At 40.3% G+C, this 22358-nt stretch overlaps 1 protein-coding gene across 7 annotated transcripts in view; it reads right to left on the reverse strand.

Moving 5' to 3' along the window:
* Positions 1 to 22358, reverse strand: part of ABLIM1 (actin binding LIM protein 1) — a 186545-nt gene that overhangs the window by 18161 nt on the left and 146026 nt on the right. For 4 of the 7 annotated variants that reach the window (XM_057420946.1, XM_057420944.1, XM_057420943.1 and 1 more), the window contains exons 10-13: positions 16651 to 16728; positions 14411 to 14566; positions 9457 to 9492; positions 8070 to 8199 (exon numbers count right to left, since the gene is read on the reverse strand). In XM_057420946.1, coding sequence (XP_057276929.1) covers positions 8070 to 8199; positions 9457 to 9492; positions 14411 to 14566; positions 16651 to 16728 — 400 coding nt within the window. Of the gene's footprint in view, positions 1 to 5698; positions 5819 to 8069; positions 8200 to 9456; positions 9493 to 14410; positions 14567 to 16650; positions 16729 to 22358 lie in introns of all 7 variants that reach the window. The other 3 variants (XM_057420941.1, XM_057420940.1, XM_057420942.1) reach the window with 2 other exon arrangements.

Here is a 22358-nt window from a genome sequence, read left to right on the forward strand (position 1 = left end):
GGCAGTTACTACCGTTCCCTAAACCAAAAGCATACAGAAGCTAGAGATGGAAAATAGCTGGGTCACTTGGCCTCTATCAAAAGGTGTAACTGTTCCTTACACACTCTTTCATTGGTTTAGCTCTCTGGTAGGAAATTTCTGATATGGCAAAATAATTTTTAAAGCAATGCAGCCTATCTGGTGGGGTTGGAACTACATCTTAAAGTCCTTTCCAATCCTAACCATTCAATGCTTCTATGCTGGTGCCACTCCAAGTCTCTGTCAATGCCAAAATTTGGCTCTGGCGACAATACTCCAGCACTGCTGAATCATCAGATCTGGATCTAATGGCTAACAATCCCAGTTCCACTTTGCACACATGGTTACATTTGTAGGATTACTCTTACCAGGACTATTTCTTTGCCACCTAACAACCCACCAACTGCGATCCAATGGCCCTGAAAGTTCCTGTGTCTGTCAGGACAAGAGGGCTGTTAAAGAACTATGCTGGTATCAAGACTTAGCCGCCAGATACCCAAACCCATGATGTGTGTGTAAGAGAAAAGAATGTTGCTGCCTTTCCTTTGTGCCATTCTTCACACTAGTGCAATTTGCACAAGCAAAAACCATCCACATGGGTGCTTGTTTTACACGGGGCTGGGTGACTACAATGGTGAAAAGTAGGGAAGCATCAAACCCCTTCCATTTTTCAGGTATGCATTAAAAAAGGTTTAAAAAAACCTAGAAAAGGTGACGAATAAATCCAGATAAGAGAAAAAACGGGGGGGGGTGGCCAGGGCAAGTACAGGAGGGCTATAAAACACAATGAAAGAGAAATTGCAGGCCTCTTTCACCTACAGGTTTCCTATGGCCCATTAGAAATCCAAAACTTTGGACTCAGCACATTTCTTATGTATATATTTAGGGTGGGTTGGTGAGGAGAGAAAAAGTTTTCTTTACATTTTACACAAAAAGCTAACTCTATTCCAGCCCAAACCAGGACAATCTTTCACTTGAATGGTCACCTGCCAATCTAAAAGGCACCAACAGGAAATAAATGCTCTTTCCAAACCTCGCTGAGAGAGATGTGCTAGAGGCTTCTGCCAGTATACAACTTCCTCCATCTGCACATACATGTTTTAAAAACCACATGCACGGTTCAGGGGGTTTGACTGCATAAAATTTATCCAGAAGAATGCATGAGCAAAATTATGTATTTACCACTTGGGTATTTTAGCCCTAAACCACATGAGTTTATGGTGGTTTTCTATTGTGGGTGCAGCAATGCACCTCCTCATTCAGCGGCAGTATTTGGTAAGTTTACTAACTCTGAAAAGCAGTATGAATGATTAGCTAAAAGAGTTTTGTCATATCTCAACCTATGGTCCTTTACTCATCAGTTTCAATACTGTGCTCTACTTGTCCAACTGTTGAGATACTGTGATGGTGAAACATCTAACTTGGCTAAGCTGATTTTACTTATGTCTTTTGTTTCTATTGAGAACCTGTGAGTTAATTTTCAGCAAAATCATTCTTTCATGTGGAAAAAAACCCTCATCAATAGAGATGGCTTTGAGATACAGTTAATTCTAAAATTTATAATCTTTATAGAGACATATTCTGCCTCTCTGCTTCCATTAGCAATTAGTATATTCAATGAAAGAGAAGAATCAAAACGGATTTGTTGACCTGTGGACTTGTCACAATCGAGGAGTCACAAGTGCATTTACCTGCTGGGAACTGGTAGTCAAAATGTGGGCACGTTTCATTTACAATGCTTCTACATCACCACCACGAATACAGGGAAGAAACCCGTCTTATACCACCCTCTATCTCAACTAGACATATACTAAACTACACGTGCTCACATTCATAACTGTATGCTGGCTAATCTTGTATCAGGTACACAGATAATGTGCTTAGAGAGAACTGGTAATGTTATATAATGCACACAGTACCAGGCAGACAATTAGCATGGTATCATCCTGCATATGATGCTTCACAGATGGCTCTGTTGGCTTTTATTTCCTGGGGTTCCTGTGCAATCTCTCTCTTCGTAATGACTCCTACTAGTACTGACAAATGACTCTCCTTTACACTTTCTAGGATGGCAGTCTCATTACCTCCAACCACTGCAGGAGGGAATGGTACATCTACTTACATTCTCATTACTTACATCCCTGAGGAGCCCACTCTTATAAAGAGGCTTAAGTGCTTCAGATGCAACTGTAAAATTACCTACAATTTATGAAAGCAGTGCCAACATCTGTGGAATGTGCATATGCACACAGGAAAGCAGAGCTGCTAACCTGCCTGGACCTGCCTCCCAAGGCCTCACAGACAGCCTGCTTCCAGCTTTACATGAAAGTAGGGACTGTGGATGCTCTGAATTTGGGTTCCTTGCTGTGCCTGCACAGGAGAGTCTCTTACTATCTCAGATATGCCATAACTAGTGTTAAGTGGTAACTCCACTAAGCAACAAGAGCACCCCAGTTGGCCAGCACTGTAGGAAAAAACAGTTCTCACATTGCTGGCATGAAGTTTAACAGTATGTGCGTACGTGCCTGGGGGATGTTAAGAGAGACTGGAGTAAGTTTAAAAATCAATCACTTGAGCACAGCAGCCTCAGAACTGAAATTCAGAGGCTTTTTTTCTTTCATTCTGTTTACTCCACGAGGTAGTTCCCATTTCCTATAGCTCGATTTGTTAGGCAGGTTCCCCTAGCAGTCAGGAATACAATTGCTTGCTTACACACAGCACAGTGTAATGCAAGCTCCTGCTGCCTTCTGAAACATTCACCTCTGGGCTCCCTGTGTGATTCAAAGGCTAAGTTCACAGAATCAGGCCAAAAACCCCACAAGCAACCCAACACTGAGACTTCTGTGAAGCTGCAGTTTAGGTGCTTTACTTCTGAATAGACACCTGAAACCTTAGTCCTATTCAGGTTTTGTCCAACTATCATTCAGCACCTTATCCAGATGTGCAGCCCTTATTTCCCAGCACAAAACTGAAAGTCATGAAACAGTGAAAGCATGGCTGTTTTCCAGAGCAGAGCTTTCAGCTCCATCCACAAACCCCTGCAAATAGTTATGACACAAAGAGAGAATTTGATTTCAGAGACCTGCCTTAGGGAAGGGAAGGAGGAATCTGTGAAAGTCAAGGCCTAAATTCACTGTGAAGGTGGATAGATTCCTTATGGGAAGGTCTGTGAGCAGAGGAATACACACTAGTTTGGAACTCGTAACTCTACTTGCATGAAAATCTTAAGGGGGCTTTGCAATATTCTTGAATGCCTCTGAAAAATTCTAGGCATGTGAGATGAAATCCTGGCTCTCAATAAGAGTTTTGTCTCTGATTTCAGTAGGGTCAGGGTTTCGTTCATTCACAGACTTGTTTTGATTCTTTCAAAGCAAAGACAGTGCTTTATTGAGACAAGACCAAATTCAGTTGAGACTCCAAATGAGATTAATCTCATGAAGTCTAAGTTAATGTATATTATACTGTCTTCCAGCTCATTCAACATACATGTCACATCAGCAAACTCTCACTAAGACTTTCTGGAGCATATTTAGCCCCTTTGCTCCTCGAAGTTCTTTGCATTTGGCCTTGTAACTGTCATATCTAATTAACCCCAGACAGTGCTACAGTTCTCATTTCAGATAAATTCACGGGGGTCTAATTCTCTAGGGCACACAGAAACGTCAAATCCTCTTCAGAATTAACAGTATTTCAAAGCATGGCTTACATTTGGCTACACTGTTCACAGAGAAAACTGTTGCTTATGTTCTTTAGTGAGTACTACTGTCCCAGTCTGCATGTCACCAGGGAACTCTGTGATAGTGTTTCATGTTTTCTCTCAGATCATTACCTAAAATACCCCAAATTACTTTATCTGTGTTAGGTTTTATAAATGCGTGGGCTTGGCTCAATGCTCTGAGGGAACTCAGCTTGCAGTGTTGAGCTGAAACACAAAAGTGTATTTTTGAGGGCTGTTTTGAGCAGAAACCTTCCTCCACAGGGAGGAAAAATGTGGTTATTCCCACCATATTAACCTAAGCAAAAACTTAAGTCACCTTAAGAAGGTGTTTCTTTCTCTCAAGCAACTATTAAAAGACTATTCTTTCAGTTTAGCCATGTGAATTACAAGATGTGGGTACCTGCTACTTGCCCCTATTCAAATGTATGACATCATCAGATGGTGTACAGTCACAGCAATACAAACTTGAGCTTTCAGGAGCTTTGCTGACTTAAACACATAAATCCTGTCCAGGCTTATGACCTTTATGTAAAATTTTCTGAAAATCATGGATTCTTACAATGTTTTACTGATAAGTACCATACCCACCCCTTTGCCTACAGTGCTGCTTGTAATCCCACTTGGCCCTTTGCACCGATAACTGAGATACATACCTAATCTACATGCCAGGTAATGCTTTGAAATCTGAAAACAACAGGCATGGATTTCCAATAGTTCTTCCGATTTATCTGTTGCAGAAGCTATTTTCTCAACAGAAAAAGAATGAAAATGCCACTTGAAAGAGTGTGAGCATTAATTTGGATTTTCAGCAAAGAAATGTTGAACTTGCAAGGATTATGAATTAACTGCATGCTGAAATGAGCAGTGCATCTATTTTTAAGGGTCCCAATCTTTTAAACTGAGATTTTCCTTTTATAGTGACATAATAGGAAAATTGAAAGCGCATATTAACAAAAGTCATCTAAGGAAAGGCAAGAGTAAAATTAGTAATGGTGATCTAAATGCTTGAAGAGCTGTAACATTGAGATCTATTAGTATTTCTTGAAAGCTCATGGCAACAACTCCCTTGCAACTGTTTTTCATTATCTCCAGTTTATGATTACCTACATTATTCAGAGATGCCAGAATAGAATCTATGCTCAATTTACTTAACTGCCTCTTTTAGAGCTCTTGTAGGTGGTAGGAGTTATGACCTCCCCAAGTAGAAGGCACAGCCAGAGACTGCTCCAAAAGAAGTATAACCACATTCACAGAAAGCAAGAAACAAAACTAAAAGCTTATGGAGCTGAATGAGCTCCTTGAAGGGACACAAAGAACCACCTTCCCCCAAATCAAACCATGGAAAATAAGACTGAAAAAGAGAAATAGCCATATCCTCATGTAGTGTAAATCCCTGCAACTCTACTGCCTTCAGCAGAGTCTGCTGATTCTCACTAGTAGAGGAGAGGCACAGAGATACTAATTTTACTCTGTAGGGAACTAATGTATGCCAATATGATTAACAGAGATTAACTTCCTTGTTGCCATTGATCTTTTTTTCTTCTCCATAATTTTGATTACCTTCCTGTCATCCAGACAGTATCTGCAGTCAATTTTTAAATGCTTGTTTAAGAATGTGGAAATAACACTTAAATCTGATGTGCTAACTGCTGGAGTGATTGTTATGGACTGCTTTAGAAAAAAGCTAAATTAGGCACATGTAGGTGCTAAATAGGAAATGATAATGCTTTCCTGTATATTTCAAATAGGTAATTGCTTGATGACTCTTTAGCTAGGGCCCTTAGAAATGACATATTTCCTCTGATAAAGGATATTATGTCTATTCTAACATAGTTTTTGGTGTAACAGCACATTTCAAAGCATGCTTTGGCGACCTTACGGAGATACACCTTATTAGCTTTGAGAGAATGCTAATAAATCTCCAGCCTGGAGGGTACTCCCTGGAGATGCCTGGCTCCTTACCTTTGACATGGGGGATGAAGTGGTGTCGGAAGGGGGAGTTGGGGCGGGAGTCATGGTGCGTGGAGCTGAGACTGCTAGTGCGCAGGTATGACAACCGCTGCACACCAGTAGAGAGCAGCTCTGCGGCAGCAAGGAATCAGGGGGCAGAACAAAATGAAAACAAAGAAAAACAATAAGAGAAAGGCAGGGAAGGAGGCTTCAAAGGAAGAGAAAAAAAAAGCATTGAGCAATTAGGATTCTGAAAAGAAGGAAGGAGAAAAAAAAATAAAGGTTAAAGACGTACCGAAGGGTTCATAAATGTTAGACAAAGTTACAGGAGTTATTAGGAAAGAGGCTCAAATTTGAGCTGCATCACTAATTTAGCATCACATTTATTGGCTTCATGAGCTTCGGATCTATGCCTTGTTACCAAAAAGTAGCCTGCTACCAGCATGCAAACATCACAAACACTGACGCTCTATCAGTTAGAAAAGCAGCTGTTTTGAAAAGTGCCTGACCAACAAGTGTCAGTCAAGAGGCATGCAAGCTGCTCTCTATTGTTTTAAGGCATTCCAAAATTGCTGCCAACATCAGCTAGGGCACTGGAGGAGGAAAAGGCTGCAAACTTTTTCAGAACTCATAGCACTCCAAATTTTGAAGAACCTTATGCTGCCAACGTCAATGCAGCAGTTCACTTCTTTCTCAAGGGTTAGCTGGGAGCTCAAGAGAAGTTAGCTGGGGGCAGTGGGTTGATTCAGAGAGAAATTATTCTTGCAAATCACATGAGGATAAGAAGTGCCAGTAGGAGAAAAACGGTAAATATACATGTGCTGCTATTCAACATAAATAATTACTGTAGGAAAATTACAAGGTAGCAATAACAATTCCCCCAAAGCAGGGTAGCAAAGATCAAAATGATGCATTCAATAGAATAGTTTGTGTTGTATGAGGAACAGAAAGAGGTGAGCCAAAGATGAGATCATCTGAACAGAGGTAAGTTTGGACAAATATCTTCCCAGAAAACCCCTCAGGTTGTGAACTGCTGAAGACTTTATACTTGGATCCAAACTCTGGCTTGAGCCCATCCGCCCATTACACAGAGATACATAAATAGAGACTGCTTCTGGGGAAGGTCCTTGACTGAATGCAGACAGTAAAACTCAATCACAGTAAAGTCTGGAATAGGGCCTGGATTTGTTCATATCCCTGAAAACACTGATACAAATGGAAAAACCCTCTCAGAACTGCAAGAATCAAAACACAGAAGTTTGCAGCTTTTTCATGCTTTCAAGTCTCTTTCGGTTTCAGTTGTAACGTCATCCTAACACAGAGTCATGTTGTCAGCACCAAGTATCAGACACAATTTGCTTCTGTCCCACCTCCCTTGGGTCCTTTAAATAAGGCATTCACTGACAGACACAATTAGCTGCTTTCAGCCCACCCCCACTAGGAAATAGCTACAGCATTCAAGTTCCACAGTGGTGGCTCTATTATAAATCTTTAATCTTAAAAATGCAGATGTTGTAGATGGGCTTTTGGCATCCCAACCTCTCAGCTGTAATCACCAAGGAAGATGAAACCGCATGATTGTGTCACTTAACTTAAAAACAGATCACAAAGGTTTAATTCACTACTGTATACAATAAAATTAGTCTTGAGAAGTCTTCAATGAATAGCATTTAGAGATACATTTTTATGCATTTTGGGTGTGGATGAGCACTTCGCTATCATATCTTGATTTTATATAACCAGCAATTTCGAATGCACTGGGAGCCTGAATGATATGCACATTTTATACATTTTACATACAACTTGTCCAGGACTGCTAAACCAGTAAATGAAGTTTGTGGTTTTAAATGTTCCCAGGCAGTTGCCTATGGAATTAAGAAATCTACTTGTGAGGCTGCTTTAAAAAATGACTATCAATTTGGAGTATCTGGGGGTTTTGCTGATGAATCTGATATCCCACGGCTGCACCAAGCTTTAAATGAACTGGGTTTTTAGGAGGGAGGAATCCTACATTGCTGACTTCTATGCAGTCAAGCCATAACTTTCTTTTCCAGTATGTGATACACTTTTCCCAGATTCCAGAATGAAGTATGTGATTCAGTGCTGTGAATTACTGCTTTCAGAAACATATAGAGAGTGTTAAATAATGAATCAGAAACAAAACCAGAAGATCCACATTTGTAGGAAGCACTCATCAGCCCTGTGCAAAAGACTACATCAATAAAGAGCTAAAAACCAGGCAGAAAAGGAGATTTTACAATATTCAACAATATTTCAATCTTAAATATTCCCTGTTAAGAGGAACAAGTGTTTTGCTGCGCCACTCATTGCCATAATGAAGAAACAATAGTCTTACAAATACTTGTAATGCAGCTGCCCTTACCAGGTCTGTGGAAATGCTGAGGAGAACGTGACATGGTGGGTGTGTAGCTATGACGACTGTACACGGGAGAATTGATGGAGCCCTGACTAGTAGACCTGTGAATCATGCGATCCCGAACATCTTGATAACCCTGCAGAACAGAGAGCATTCACTAATAAATGGAAATGCACATGACACTGTTTTAGAAGCACTTAACTTTCACAGACGTGAAGACACCAGCAGAAGCTACACAGAAATAACAATATCCTTTCAGCTTTTAACCTCCCTCATTATGAGTGTTCTCCTATGAGCTGTTCCAAAGACTCCAATCCATTGTTATAGTCTGAGTCAGAATTCAGTCTTGGAAGGTTCCGTATCCACCTGTAATTTCTATGAAATTCCATGTAATTCTAGATTTGCCCACATTCCTATGAATCCATGAGGGAAGCTACGTTCAGAGTTATGTCTGTCCTGCAGCATACTGCACAAGATACATGAGCTGGCCTTCAGCTAGCTGACTTGGAGACCAGCAAGAATTCAGTCACTGCAGCACAGAGCTCTCTGTGGCTTTATTTACCATGTGTCTCAAATAGCTACATCAAAAGGTATTTAATACCCAAATTAGAACCCCCTTGTATCTGAAAACATGACACCTTCTTGTATAGAAAAATTCAATTTACTTGGTTTCCTGGGGAAAAAGCCAATAAAAGGAAACAAAACCCCAAACAAAACAAACCTACCCTCTCCAGCCCACCAAAACCCCATGAAGCAAACCAAACCAAGACAAAAGGGGCAGAACTGATGTCAGTGCATGAAGAGTTACAAGAGATTTCACAGTCACTTTTTTAACACATAGCAATCACTATAACCTCTATGTTGCAAATAAGCAACACTCCCCACCTTCAAAATGATAATGATTCTGCAGTGGCATCTATTGTATCCTGACAATCAACTTTCCAAATATTTCATGGAAACATTTGGATGTTCAAAACGTTTTGTGATGTTCAAATTCAGTCCTATGGTAAAGCAGAACCAAACCAAACCATAGTTATGCCTTCTTCAAGACAAAGCTGCAAATGTTTTAGTAGCAAACATGGCTTATTATATAGATGCTTAAAGCAGCATTTTCTGAAATCCAAGTCCACCTGTGCCACAAGGATGAATGCATAAGAAGTGACCTCTGCTGGACAGATGACTCTGCAACAAATGGGTAAGAGCAAAAGCTACATTTTATACAAAATCTGTCAATAAGAATGTAATGTTTTCTTTTTAGAACTCATTTTTTGTTACATTTCAATCTTCAGGAACAGATGGATCAGACCAATACCAAAATCAACACCTGCATTTGCTGAAGTGAGTAATTCTAATCACAGCAAGATACTGCCCCCAAAGGTTCCACCAAACTTACTTCTGCAGAAGGGGTAGGTGATAATGTCCTTGGAGACTGCAAAGACATAAAAATAAGGTTACTGAATCATCACTGCATGTGCTGGGCCAGAAAATGGTAATCTAAATATTGCTGCAAATATTATATATGGCAATGTAAAGTAATACAGAAATTACTGAGGCCATTGAAGTGCTGGAACTTGCTTTTTCCACATTGCTCAGGAAGTGGTCCATAAATCATTGAAGCAATTAAAGTTTCTCAGAGAATCTTTATAAGCATGATTAATTCAGTCAAATATCATGATGCATCATCTCAGACATCTAATCATTGTGGTAATTAAAACACAGACATAAAGATCAAAATCAGAAAGGGTTATTAATGTAATAACCATGCCTGTTATGAAGAAATCTTTAAAGTGGAAATCAAAAGTAAATAACCTTAATTCAGAGTTTTGCATGGAAAATCAGGAATACAGAGTAACTTCCAGGATGAAGCATGTTCTTCCTCCAGCACACACACTCTGGCTAAAAGGTGCTTTTCCCCAAGGCTTTACATTTCATACCCATGCAGAGGAGCACGTAGCTGTCATCAACATTTCTTTGATATGATCTCCTTTAAATCTGAGTTCTACCATGGTTACACGAGGAGAACAGACAGAGATTAGAATGAAAGAACTGTGCAAAGGCCAGTGGGCAGAAACATGCACAATATTATGAAAAGTTTCTATTACAGAGACAGGGAAACTGAGGCAAGAAATACCTTTAGAAATGAAACATAGGATTATGTTGATGGTACAAACAAGAATAAAGGCAATGTTATTTGCCCTTTAATCACAAGACGAGTTGAAGCTGGAAGATCAGGATTTAATTATTTTCTTCACGCACTAAACTTCGATATTATTTAATTGCCATAATAAACTGGGCAAGAGATTATGTTTTTAATGAGACCACAATTATTACAGAACGATTAAGATAATGTCTTCGAAGGAAACTGCTGATTCTGGTCTAACTGCTACAATAATATACAACAGCAGCTATACTTTTTTTGCACTGAGACACCATTAACTCTCATGGAGCTGGTGACACTGTGAATGGAAAGGTTCCAAAGGAGTGGCATTTTTTTTATTTGGGTACAGAACATTTCCTTTTTCAGGAAGTTTCATAAAGCTTTTGGCAGACTGCCCTTGTTACTCTCCATCAAAGCCTGAATCATAGCATCATAGAATGCTTTGGGTTGGAAAGGACCTTAAGATCATCCAGTTCCAACCCCCTGCCATGGGCAGAGACACCTCACCCTAAGACTATGACACCCTAGGCTCTGTCCAGCCTGGCCTTGAACACTGCCAGGGATGGAGCATTTACCACTTCTTTTCGCAACCCATTCCAGTGCCTCACCATCCTCACAGTAAAGAACTTCTTCCTTATATCTATAACTGCACGAGTTAGATCTATAATGAAATAGTACAGAACAGCACAACTCTGCTTCACTGAAACACATTGTAGCACCATTCTCCACAAAACCTGTCAGCTAATCTAAAACTTTCAATATGAATGAAGAAAGCACATGTTGTGATGTGCATTCCCACATTTATCTGGTAGTAATTTATGTGTTACTGTAAATAATCAAGTTTCCATAATCTGCTGTGGTTACCCAGATGCTAAGGTAATGAGTACTGTAAAAGGTAGTCACAGGAATCTAACAGTGGGAAGGCAGCCCAGAAAGTAACGTGCTGAATCCACAACTGACCTTTCATGTATTTTTACTCCATCACTAATCTGACATCATCTCATTGCTTTTTGGGAAATGGAACCATGCTCTGGAGCCAGTTTGCTGTTTTATCATGCACAGGTGAACCGCCATATCTCAGACTCTGAGTCTGCCATGGAATGCTTGGTTCTTCAGGGTTTATGGGGTCTTTTAAAACCTGCTCCATCACAGAAGTCTACATTAGTCAGTTTGAAATACACTGTGCAGTCAACTGAGAAGAAATAGCTCAGCTCCAGAATTGTAAGCCAGAGGAAATACAGAGGGAGGACTCCAAATGAAAAGAAAGAGAGAAAGAAGGGAAAAGGAGAGAAGAGAAGGGGAAAGGAGAAGGGGAGAGGAAAAGAGAAAGGGAGAAAAGAGAAAGGGAAAGGAAAAGAGAAAGGGAGAGGAAAAGCAGTCTGGGTAGAGAACCTTTCCTTACCAAATCTCAGTAAAACTTTTACACACTGCAAGAGGCTCAATGCTCTACCACTTTGAGCTCTAAGGGGCTGGCTCTATAGCTGAAGTCACACAGGTTGTTCTGTATTCTGGGGAGTTTCTGCAAACTTTGACAGGTGTCATTTTATATCACAAACTCCAATGTTTTGCACCAACCTCACTGTAACTGTCTTTTTATTGCACTACCAGGTAGGATGCTTGCTCCATTTGGAAGCATCTGTCACATTAGAAAGAATCCTTTTCTCATTTACAGACATTCAGTGTTTTCACCACACGGAATACTGGAAACAAAGGACATGCAGGTAAAATGCTGCTTCTCTCAGGATTTCTGCAACAGAAGTCAGAGCTGAAAAGAGACTATTTCAGTGCTAGTGAGGCTGCTGGTAGCAGGGCAGAAGAACCTGAGCAACTGACAGAGTCTGAAAATGTTATCGCTACACTAATGGTCAGCCTCAGGAGCAGAAAATTTACTTACAGATCTCATTTATATCTCTGCATATCTTTTCTACCCGAAGCTAACCCACCTCTCCATGAGCTCCCTTTCTCTTCCTTGCTAACTGCTGGCAGGTCTGTTACAAAATGCCTGGTCTCACTAGATGGTGCTATGAGAAAACGTTTTTCATTACAGACTTCCAGAAAAACAAGATAGGGATTAAATTGAGCAAGAGAGATTAGGAGTGAGAAACCCTTCAGAGCATTTACCTTCCATTGCAGTGAAGAAAGTCTCATGCTGTGTTTTCTCACTTTCTATGTCTAAGACATGTAATTTTCTTGTAGCCCATTCCCTGTAATTAAGGTTCGTCTCCATTAATTTTGGTGACACATCTCCCTTGTACACCCAGATATCTTCCTTAGCCAAGTTTGGCAATTTTTTCTGTTTTTAAATCATGATGAAGGGCATTTCTAGTGTACAAGCTTAATGTCAAGGTCCCCTTTTATTCAACACCACCAACTACACACATGTTACAAAGAGACTGCAGGTTAAATCACTCAGTCTTGAAATCCCTGCCATGACTAAACACGTCACTTTGCTTTTTAAAGATGATGGTGACTGATGTATGATGTTCCAAGATTGTTGTTACTCTATTATCACAAGACAAACACAAAGTAAGAGATCAGTCCACCCTACTGGGCTTGTGTTCTCATTAAGGGAAGGGAGGAGAAACAGGCACAAAGAGGTGAGGTAACTTGCCCAAGGTGACAGAAGTCAGCAGTAGCGTTAGGTGGAAAACCCACATCTTCTGAAAAGGAGAGCACCCTTCTGTTTCCACAACAGATTTCTGTACTCACTAGGAACTAACCAGATTTAATGCAGGTGGCAATACTGGATAAGAAAACTCCAAAGGCTTTTGCTTATCCCCAGAACAGGCATAACAGCAGAGAGCTTCCACCATGCTTCTCCATCAGCTTCCACATACTGCTTTGTCAGTGAGGAGTGTGGAGCTTCCTCTTAAGGATTAGCAAATAGCTCACCTTCTCTGGGAGAGATTAGTTCTTCCTCTGTGACTAACAAGAGACTTGTGTGTGTAGAGGGTTTTGTGGAATGGGCCAAGCCTATTGGAACTGGTCACAGGTCACCAAAGCATCTCTGAGTGGTTTTGATGCAGATGCCAGGCAGATTCACCAACAACACAAAGCTGAGGGGTGAAATGCTGTAATATTCCTGACTTGTTAATCTCTTATTTTATTCCTGAGCTGAGCCATCTCCTGAATTTCCAACTCATGTTAAACTTTAAAAGCCTAAGCCTATAAAACATTAAAGGACAAAGAGAACCTGAGGCAGCTGTGATGTGAAGGTGGGCAGAACACTCTGCTAAGAAAGCAGATTATCAGTCACTGATCTGGGCAAATTTAGACCACTGGTGCCTCAATGATTTACTGTACTTCCTTTTTCCTCAGCTCATCTTCAGCTGCAGTTACAGTCAGTAAAAATGCTGAGATTGCAAGGAAGTAAATCTACTTCTATGTCCATTTAGATTTAAATTCAAGCATTGTGATTTACAGTCAGGTGGTATTACATGACAAAACCTGCTTCACAATCTGCAATGGAACCACGTAAATAAGTCACTGCAGCTACAAAGTTCACCTGAGAAAACTGGGGGACCCTACAACCTGAAAGACATATTTAAATACAGATTTAGGTATGTTTTTTTTACCACTGCAGGATACAAGAATCCTTCCTAAATGTCAGCACTTTAAAATGTGAGGCAACTATTTCCGTAACTAACCTGGCTTTCCCAGTTGGAGAAGCACTTCATCCTGACCTAGTTCAGATTTTATCCAGTCTGGCAAAGTGCTCTGGAAACACATTTCCCTTCAATATGTGAGAAAGCATCCTGCTGCTCTTAATCCTTTTACTGCCACAGAACATCATGGTATTCCTCATAATCTGCTGCGAATATTGGTGCTCCGCAGCATGACACCAGGTTGGCTTTTGCTTCGTGCACTGGATTTTGATGTACCCAAAGACTCAGCTACCCATGTGAGCTACACACACACAGCCAGTCTGCAAGCCTCCTCCCTGCCATTCCTCTGCCAGTGGTTGGTGTTAAGGTAGGTGTTTCATTGTATGCTTAATTGTGCGGTTTTGCACATGAGGCATCATCATGATGGTTCCCATTAAACCCAGATCAAACAGACAAAAAGCACTTGAACAGCAGCAGCAACAGTATCTAGGAGTGTCAATTAGAAACTGTTTCAAAAGAGGATAGAAGCAAAGCAGGCTTTGAATAAAGCATACAGCAGAATGAGTTGCGTGTTGGTTCATTACCTCTCCAAGACTCTGTCTCTCCTGTCTGTCCTCGTAGGCGGAAGAGTAGAATGGCTCATATGTAATTAGGTCTGGACGTTCAATGTCATAAATGGCCTTGACTTTGGGAATGGCTGCTAAATCCTTGTAATCAAGGATTTCATTGTCTACTTTTGCCTGAAGGTCAAAGACAGAAGACAAATTAACTTACACAAATGCACTGGTAATTTCTGTTCTACACAATTTATGATTTCTGTGTATTTGTTGTCACACTGTTGCTATGGAAAATCCTTTTTGGCACTCTAGATGTGAAGGGATTGCTTCTTGTTCTTCCCCAGCAGGCCTCCTCTGCAAAAGCACACAGTGATTTCTCAGTTTAGGAAAGAGCATGGCTTATAAAAATGTAAGACAAAAGTTTCTTATCCCCAGTAGCAAGCTGAAAACTTCAGCTCTGAAAATGATTCATTTTGTGGCCTCAGGCAAGTATTTTCACCTTTCTGCTCTTGTTTTTCCATATGTAAAATGTGTGATAACATCAACTCAGTTTACAGATTACAGACATTATGAAAGGATTCCATGCACAAGACCACAGACAGAAATTCAACTTAGAACTGTGAATACAAAAGGAAATACAATGTATTACAAGGAAATCAAACTGGGTATCCAATCTCCCAAGTCAAATTATTATATTGTACTCATCACTCAACCTATACCCAAGCTTCTGACTAAGGTATATGTTGCTTCCTAACTGCATACCACATAGTACAAACATTGACTATTTTTGCCACCGCAACTGCAAGCAGCTCTTGAATAGTTAAAACATGGAAGTACAAAATCAGTTCCAAAGACAGCTGCACTCATTAGAAGGCGCTAGAAAGAGGCTTTACAAATAGTATAGATAACTAAAATCTTCCTGACTTCAAAGCAGACTTAAAAAAAAAAAACAACATTATACATTTTTACCAATCTACAAACATATATTTGATGATTAAAACTGAAAGAGAATATTTAAGTTGGGTTTCAAGTCTTCTGCTAAATACATTATTTATTCATAGGAGGCTACACAAGGAAATGAGTCTGCTCTGTTTCCACTCACATTCAATTCCCTTCTTCCTGAGTACTACTAGCACCTAGTGTTTTCAGATTGAAGATCATCTGCTTCCCCAAGCAATCCTAACAACCACTGGTTCTGGCTGTTCTTAAGCAATGCCATAAATTACAAACAATACAAACCATTTTTTGATTGAGAAGTAAGTTTTGAAATAGGAAAGTCACTTTCTAAAAATCGCTTCAAATCTGTTCAGGTTTTACTCACCAGATACAACAAAATACCTTAAACCGATCTAATCCTTAATCACTTCTGCCTTGGGTTTTGTGCAGGTTATCTGAGAGCATGTTTTATATAAGGACAAAAGTTATGTGGACTTCCAAGGAAGAGGACTCTTAGATGTGAGGTTTTGGAAGTGTGGGTTATATGCACAGAAATACAGCAAGTTTAAGATGGGGCTGAGTTGTCCTGCCTAAGTCCATTTGAGTGGATATTCTTCTTCCTTAGAACAGGATTACTATGGCCTGTGAACTTCTCTGCCAAGAAAAAAGTGTACTGACATTCACTACACTGAAAGGCTGGGAAAATGAAAATTTTGGGCTAACCTTCTGCTAATGTATTTCCATTTTAAATACCTAAGGTCTTGTGGACTCAAAAGGTACCAATAATGAAACCAAGAAGCTAAAGAAAGCCTCTAAAATAATGAAAGAGGAGGATTGATTACCTCAAGAATCATATTAAACCCTGCATCCCAGGTAACCACAAACAAAATAGCCTATCAATGGCTTTGTACTTTCAGCGCCATTAGTTTAGTAAAAGGATATTTAATATAATTCTTTTTCTTGAATAAAAACCCCTTTTCCTTCCACAGCCAAAACATCTGACTTCTGAAAAGGAAGGTGTTGTATCAGCCAGGCTTCCTTTATTGTAGTGACCCTCCTCCCCACATCCTGCAGCTGCAGACAGCAGCTCTCTCAAGATGTGCATGTTGAGGAACACAGATCTCCTTACATGGCCCCTAAAAAGGCAAATGACCTGTCTGCCTTCTGTCCTTCTTCACGTCACCAAGTGACTTCAAGAGATTTATTGCATATTTCTATTTAACCACTAGAAAAAAGACATTAGCATCAGTATAAAAGTGACTTATGGCAGCACAGAGTATTTCATATGCAAATAAAGGATCAGCAGCTTATTCATCAGAAGGAATACTTACATAGATAGTGTGGCCTGGAGAGCCAGGTATACTGGAACCTGGTCTGGAATAAATGCTTTCTGATGATGTTCTTGTCGGCTGAAAAACAAAAAGCAACTTTTCAGAGCAACCTGAAGCCATTAACATTGGGAATTTTGGTTTTATATGAAGAAATCTGCATACATCTTGAAAGTAACTGAATTTAGGAAAAAAACGTCAAGACAAATGCAAGCAAATTTCACAATCTTGTGAGGCAAGTGGGCTTTTTATATTGGTAGGGAAAGGAGTGCTGTGAGAGGGGAAAGAGGCTTTCTAAATCATCTAATGTAAAAGACTGACAGCAATAATGAACAAAATCAAACAGCACCTGCCAGAGACACTGCAAGGAGCCATACAAAGTATGATCCAGGATAATCCTGCTAGCCATTTAACCAAAATGTTAGTTCACAGCTAGAGATATCAGCAGTGCAGCAGGCAAACTGTTGAAAGGAGCACAGCACACACGCTATCACTTTCCAGATGTTCCATCACTGGATTTCCATTATGAATACAGAACTAAATTCAGTCCTAAGGAGAAGGACCAGAAATCCTGGGCTTGGAGCTGTTCCCTAAATCTGCAGCACAATCTAGATGCAGCATGAAAGCTAAGCTGTTGATTGAAATGTCATGATTGCTTACGTTTAACGACAATGTCCTGCAAGCTGAAATTCATGAGAACAGTCACACCCTTACAGAGTGGAAGTTGTTACACATTAGTAGATTTTTCAGACACATCATCAGGACTAAAATTCCCTGAGGAATTTTTTGGGAGAAAAGACAAAATAACTCAGCACTGAGATGTAGGGATCCTGAAAACTTGATGAATCTGAAAAACATCTAGTCAATTAAAAGTCACCCAGGCTGTTGTGGCAATTGCTCCTGAACTTGGCACACAACAACAGTCAACGATACCAAACCTGTAACCAAGAAAGCATGAACAATTTTTGATCCCTAGTTGACTTCAAAAGAACCAAATGCCATCGCAAAGCAATGCATCAGCAGATGACTGATGACACTGGTGAAGTGGGATACTTCAAAGTCACTGAAAATTAAATCTTGGTAAAGAGTCCTTACCTCAGCTTGCGACATTGAACTAAGGGACCTTCAGGCACGCAATGAAGAGAACAAGGCTTGCCTGCCTCACTGGCTTTGCCTAGGAAATATCTGGAGTGAACGCAACAAGGCTACTGGACCTTTCTTACCTCTCAGCATACATTCCTTGAAAGGATCACTCAGACCCCAGAGACTTTCTATCTTTTATTTCATAGCCAGGAATGCTATTGAAACCATCCATACAAAAAAAAACCTGCTGAAAACTGGTTGAGGATCATACAGGCGGCTTTCTCTCATTTCACTTGTGGAAATGAAATCACCCCAGTGAGGAAGGGTCAGAGGAATAAAAGGCTTTGAACATGTTCCACCAGAAAACGTGAAGATTCAGATCAAACAGAGCAGATGTGGCCGTGGACTGACATAGCCACAGATCCTCTCCAGAGAATGTCTGAGAACACTTTTCTCAGCTGGACCTTTATGTGTTTCTTTGCTTTTCTCTCTGTAGTTGCATATTCCTACATTCCAAAAGGGAACAGAAACTTCTCAGCTGCCCTTAAGCTCCTCCCATGATGCAATCAAAGCAAAAAACCCAATAACAACCACTTGTTTCATGGAAATGTTACAAGGATTAAGCTGGAAAATCTGGCTGTTGTTGAGAAACACTTTATTCCCCCTTCCACTCTGCCATTTCACCACTGTCTAAATGGAGACACACATAACATGTTGCTGCAGTTGCTATGGATAATGGTTGTTTACATTACAACATAGAGAACAGTATTGAGGATTTGAGGTACTGTTAGGGGTGTCTCTTGTTACCTTTGGCTTTTGCCAGACATACTTTAAGAGATTTTTCTGCTCAGTTCTCCCTGTTGCAGGAAAACAAGTGTTAGAGGCAGTAACAGCTTCTTCCCACCTGGCAGGGCCTCTTGGCTGCTCTTCATTCTGCATCTTTTATAACCACTTCAGCAAACAAGAAATCCTCAGCTCTCCATCCCTCTCCTCAGCCTCAGCTCTCAGTGTCACTGCTAAAAGCCTTTTCAGCAAAGGAAAACTCACTCGTATTTCTCACTTCAGTGAATTATAAATGAAGTTAGACACCTTCAGAAGATAGTTCCAGCCACACCCCGCTAACAACCTTAAGTGCTCCTGACCCTGGAGCACAGGAGTTGCAGATGGACTATCAAGTTGTAGCACCTTGCTCTTCATTTGTGCACTGTGCTTCTGCTCCACTGCCATCCCATAACACAGCCATGAGCCAGATAAGACATCCTCTAAATCCAGTTTTCTATTTTCTGTAATTCTTCCTGCATACATCAATTTTACCTTCCATCTACTGCAAAGCTCCACACTGCCTGGGCAGGACACCATCATACCAGCCCTTAAGCCCTCACCATTCCTCTCCTGAGGAGCTTACACCAAGCAGATCTAAAACTGTGTCTCCTCTTCATTCCCAGTCCTGTACCTTGCTTAAGTTTATGAGATACCCCTGAGAACAGCGCATGAAAAAGAAGACTTCTACATCTACTCTCCCCCTTCCTGCCTCACTTTGCCCTGTTTCTTGTTTTGAATTACACAGGCTGTTTCCATTGCAGATGGCTCTTTCCTATTCTGCTGCTTCCCATATGGTCTGGAATCCTTCACAGCTTTGCACTTTCCCCTAAAGACAATTGCATTGCACTTAAAAACATTTGTGCTGCTTGCCTTAACAAACATACGCTAAAGATTCCTTGATATAAGCTGCTCCTCTGGCACACTTTTAGCTGCTATGGTTGTCTCTTCTCCTAAGGGACCTAGAATAGCACCTGACTATCTGTGACAGGGTATGGCTTTTATTAGATTATACGTTACACCTCCATTAGCAGTGAAGAATCCTGACCCTGTGTATCACCACTGTGACTTCGTACCTTAAACAGGTGGAAGGAGACACACTGGAGGTCAAGTTCTTCATTGAGGTAATTGCAATGGGGTGTAAATTCCACCTTAGGGGAGAGCTGATCAGAGCACTTGTAAAACAGGAATAACAGCTATCCTTGATATAACCCTTAACTTTCAGTGGAGATGTCATATGAGCATTTCTTGCACACATTATTGGAAGAAAAAAGGTAAAGAAATGAGAGGAAACACCCTTTAATGTGTCTTAATTTAGAGTTATTTCCTTCCACCACAGCAGTTCTGTGACACTTGTTCTACACTCCCAGCAACAAAACAAGTTAAGCTGCCTTACTTCTACAAACAGATCTGCAACACTCTTTATGTGACTGGTCTTGTTCTTGAAGGATTAAATTAGAGCTTTTCATAATGCCAGCTTTGTGCACGGAAAGTTAAAGCTAATTTCTATGAAGAACTAATCTTTCTTCCTTTTCTTGTGGTAGATGACATTTTTCCACATTTTCTGACAGTGGAAGAGCCGTTGTTTTTTTCTTTCCTCTTCCACCCAAATGGCTTTAACAGTAGTAAATACATAAATATGGGATGCCTGTACCAGATGAATGGAGTCTATGTAGTATATGAAAACAATCAATAGAAATTCAGTCAATAGAAATTCATGCACATCATTAAAGAAGCCAAAGAGCTAGATCCCAAAGCATCTAAAGGATCTGCAAGACTTCTCAGTATCTCCCACTTTATCCTAGAGCTCTTATTTTTGTTTTTGTTCTTCATTCCACGCATTTATCTTGAATGCAGAAGTTCCTTACCAACTTCATTTGCAGACTGGCAGAGGTAACACCTTCACGCTCATCCTGTTAGCTTCACTGTGAATTTCAGTGCTCAGTTATCATATCACCCATGCATATGCCCCATATGGATTAATGTGTTCTTTTAATATTAGGTTGCAAAGCTGAAGGTGTTCATCCTCCTTTACCTCAGTCTGTCACGTTATCATGCATGGCACACCATCTATATAAATAACTTCTTGCAAGAAGTTGCTCACGCAAGAGCCAGTCACATCACTCGGGTGCGGCTACAATGTGATGGCTCTGGTGTTCTCAAGTCCAGATGTTCAGAATCATGCTCTATAAGAACTTGCAAGTGCAGGCAACCAGATCAATACCGATCCCTAGAACATCTGGCCAAACGGATGCACTACTGTTCAACAAAGGCATTGTCAGCATAATTTACAGTACCTGCCTTAGTTTTTTGATAGAATTCATTATGCAAGGCGGTGGTAATAGCTGCAGAAGAATGAATATGTTTTCACTTGATAACATTTAACACTATAGCTTAAGCAAATTCTCTATATCTCCAAAGCTACTTTAAGTGAAGCATGTTTATAACTGAACTAATTAATAGAAGATTAGGATGCAATTCTACTAGGCAGACACAACTTTGCAATAGCAGGGTGTTTGGCTTTCTCAGTACACCACTTGCTACTCTGACCACCTGCTTCATCCACTGCAAGATTTTACAGTTATTCAGGACTTGGAACCACAATTCATTAAACACAAACTTCCTATGGATTTCAATAATGTTCAGTGGCCATGTATATAACAAATAAAGCACCTCAGTGTTACAGCATTAACTGGGCCTGTCTGTTAATTTAACTGTACCCTTCTCCTTAGAGGTGCTTCCTTCAAATGAATGAATTCATTATTTCTCCGTCTAACAAAAAATTACACTATGTATGCATCAAGGCAAAACTAGTGAACAGGTTTAGTTCAAACTCACACAGACACACGTATTAATATGTTACAACCAATTTTTCTTTCCTTTCTAGACACAAAGGCCAGAGAGGAGAATGGATTTTCAACACACAATCATTTAAGGCACATTGCTAGCAAACTTTAACAAGACTACTCATGCAAAGCTTTTATCAAGAGTAAGTTAAGTGGAAAGCAGAAGTAAATAAAGTGGGAAGTCCAGAACATACTGAATTCAACAGCAGACTTCTCAGAGAAGTCACAGGCTTTCACTCAGTAATTTTCAACCTTCAGTTTTCACATAGATTCAAGCCTTTGGCCTACCTTTGTACCAATAGCGATAGTATCTTTGTGTCTACTCTGCAGGAGAACACTTGAAGCCAAAAGCTGCCTTGAATTACACTTCACATAATCAGCATGTAAATCTAACCAGAATTTAATACTGGCCAAATTTACACAGGAGGATATTCATCTGACCCTAAGCTATTTGTATCCTACACAGTCTACAGAACAAGAAAGAGAGCATACCTTTATTTTGGCATGGTCTGCTCCTCTTTTGCCTTGCATATTTTTTCTATTACACTGGCTAGAATCTGCATTTTTTTAATCCTAAGGCTCCTGGATTTCACCACTGGAAACTCAGACTCTTACATGCTAAGCTGAATGCAAGAAGCACTACACCGACCCAAGAGATGAGTGAAACTGTCCCACAGTTTGCTCTTACCAGACTCCAACATTTGATTCCATAAAGCCTAGGACTGCAGAGACATTCCTCTCCTTAGTAGCCCTCACAACACGTCTTTACAGCTGTATTTTAAACATAGTTACGTAGCTAACAGAGAGACCATTGTTCAAGAAGGGTTAATGCATTTCAACATCCTAACTTAAGTGAATAAAGTACAGCGCAGAACAAAGAGTACAGGACTTGCATTAACACCCACTAAATCACAGCATTGGATTCAACCACACAACACTATCCTGCAGACTGCATGTAACACA

The sequence above is a fragment of the Pezoporus wallicus genome, unplaced genomic scaffold, assembly GCF_028554395.1.
Source record: "Pezoporus wallicus isolate ANWC-B61680 ecotype Strahan unplaced genomic scaffold, APGP_CSIRO_Pwel_v1 contig_3365, whole genome shotgun sequence".
NCBI lineage: Eukaryota > Metazoa > Chordata > Aves > Psittaciformes > Psittacidae > Pezoporus > Pezoporus wallicus.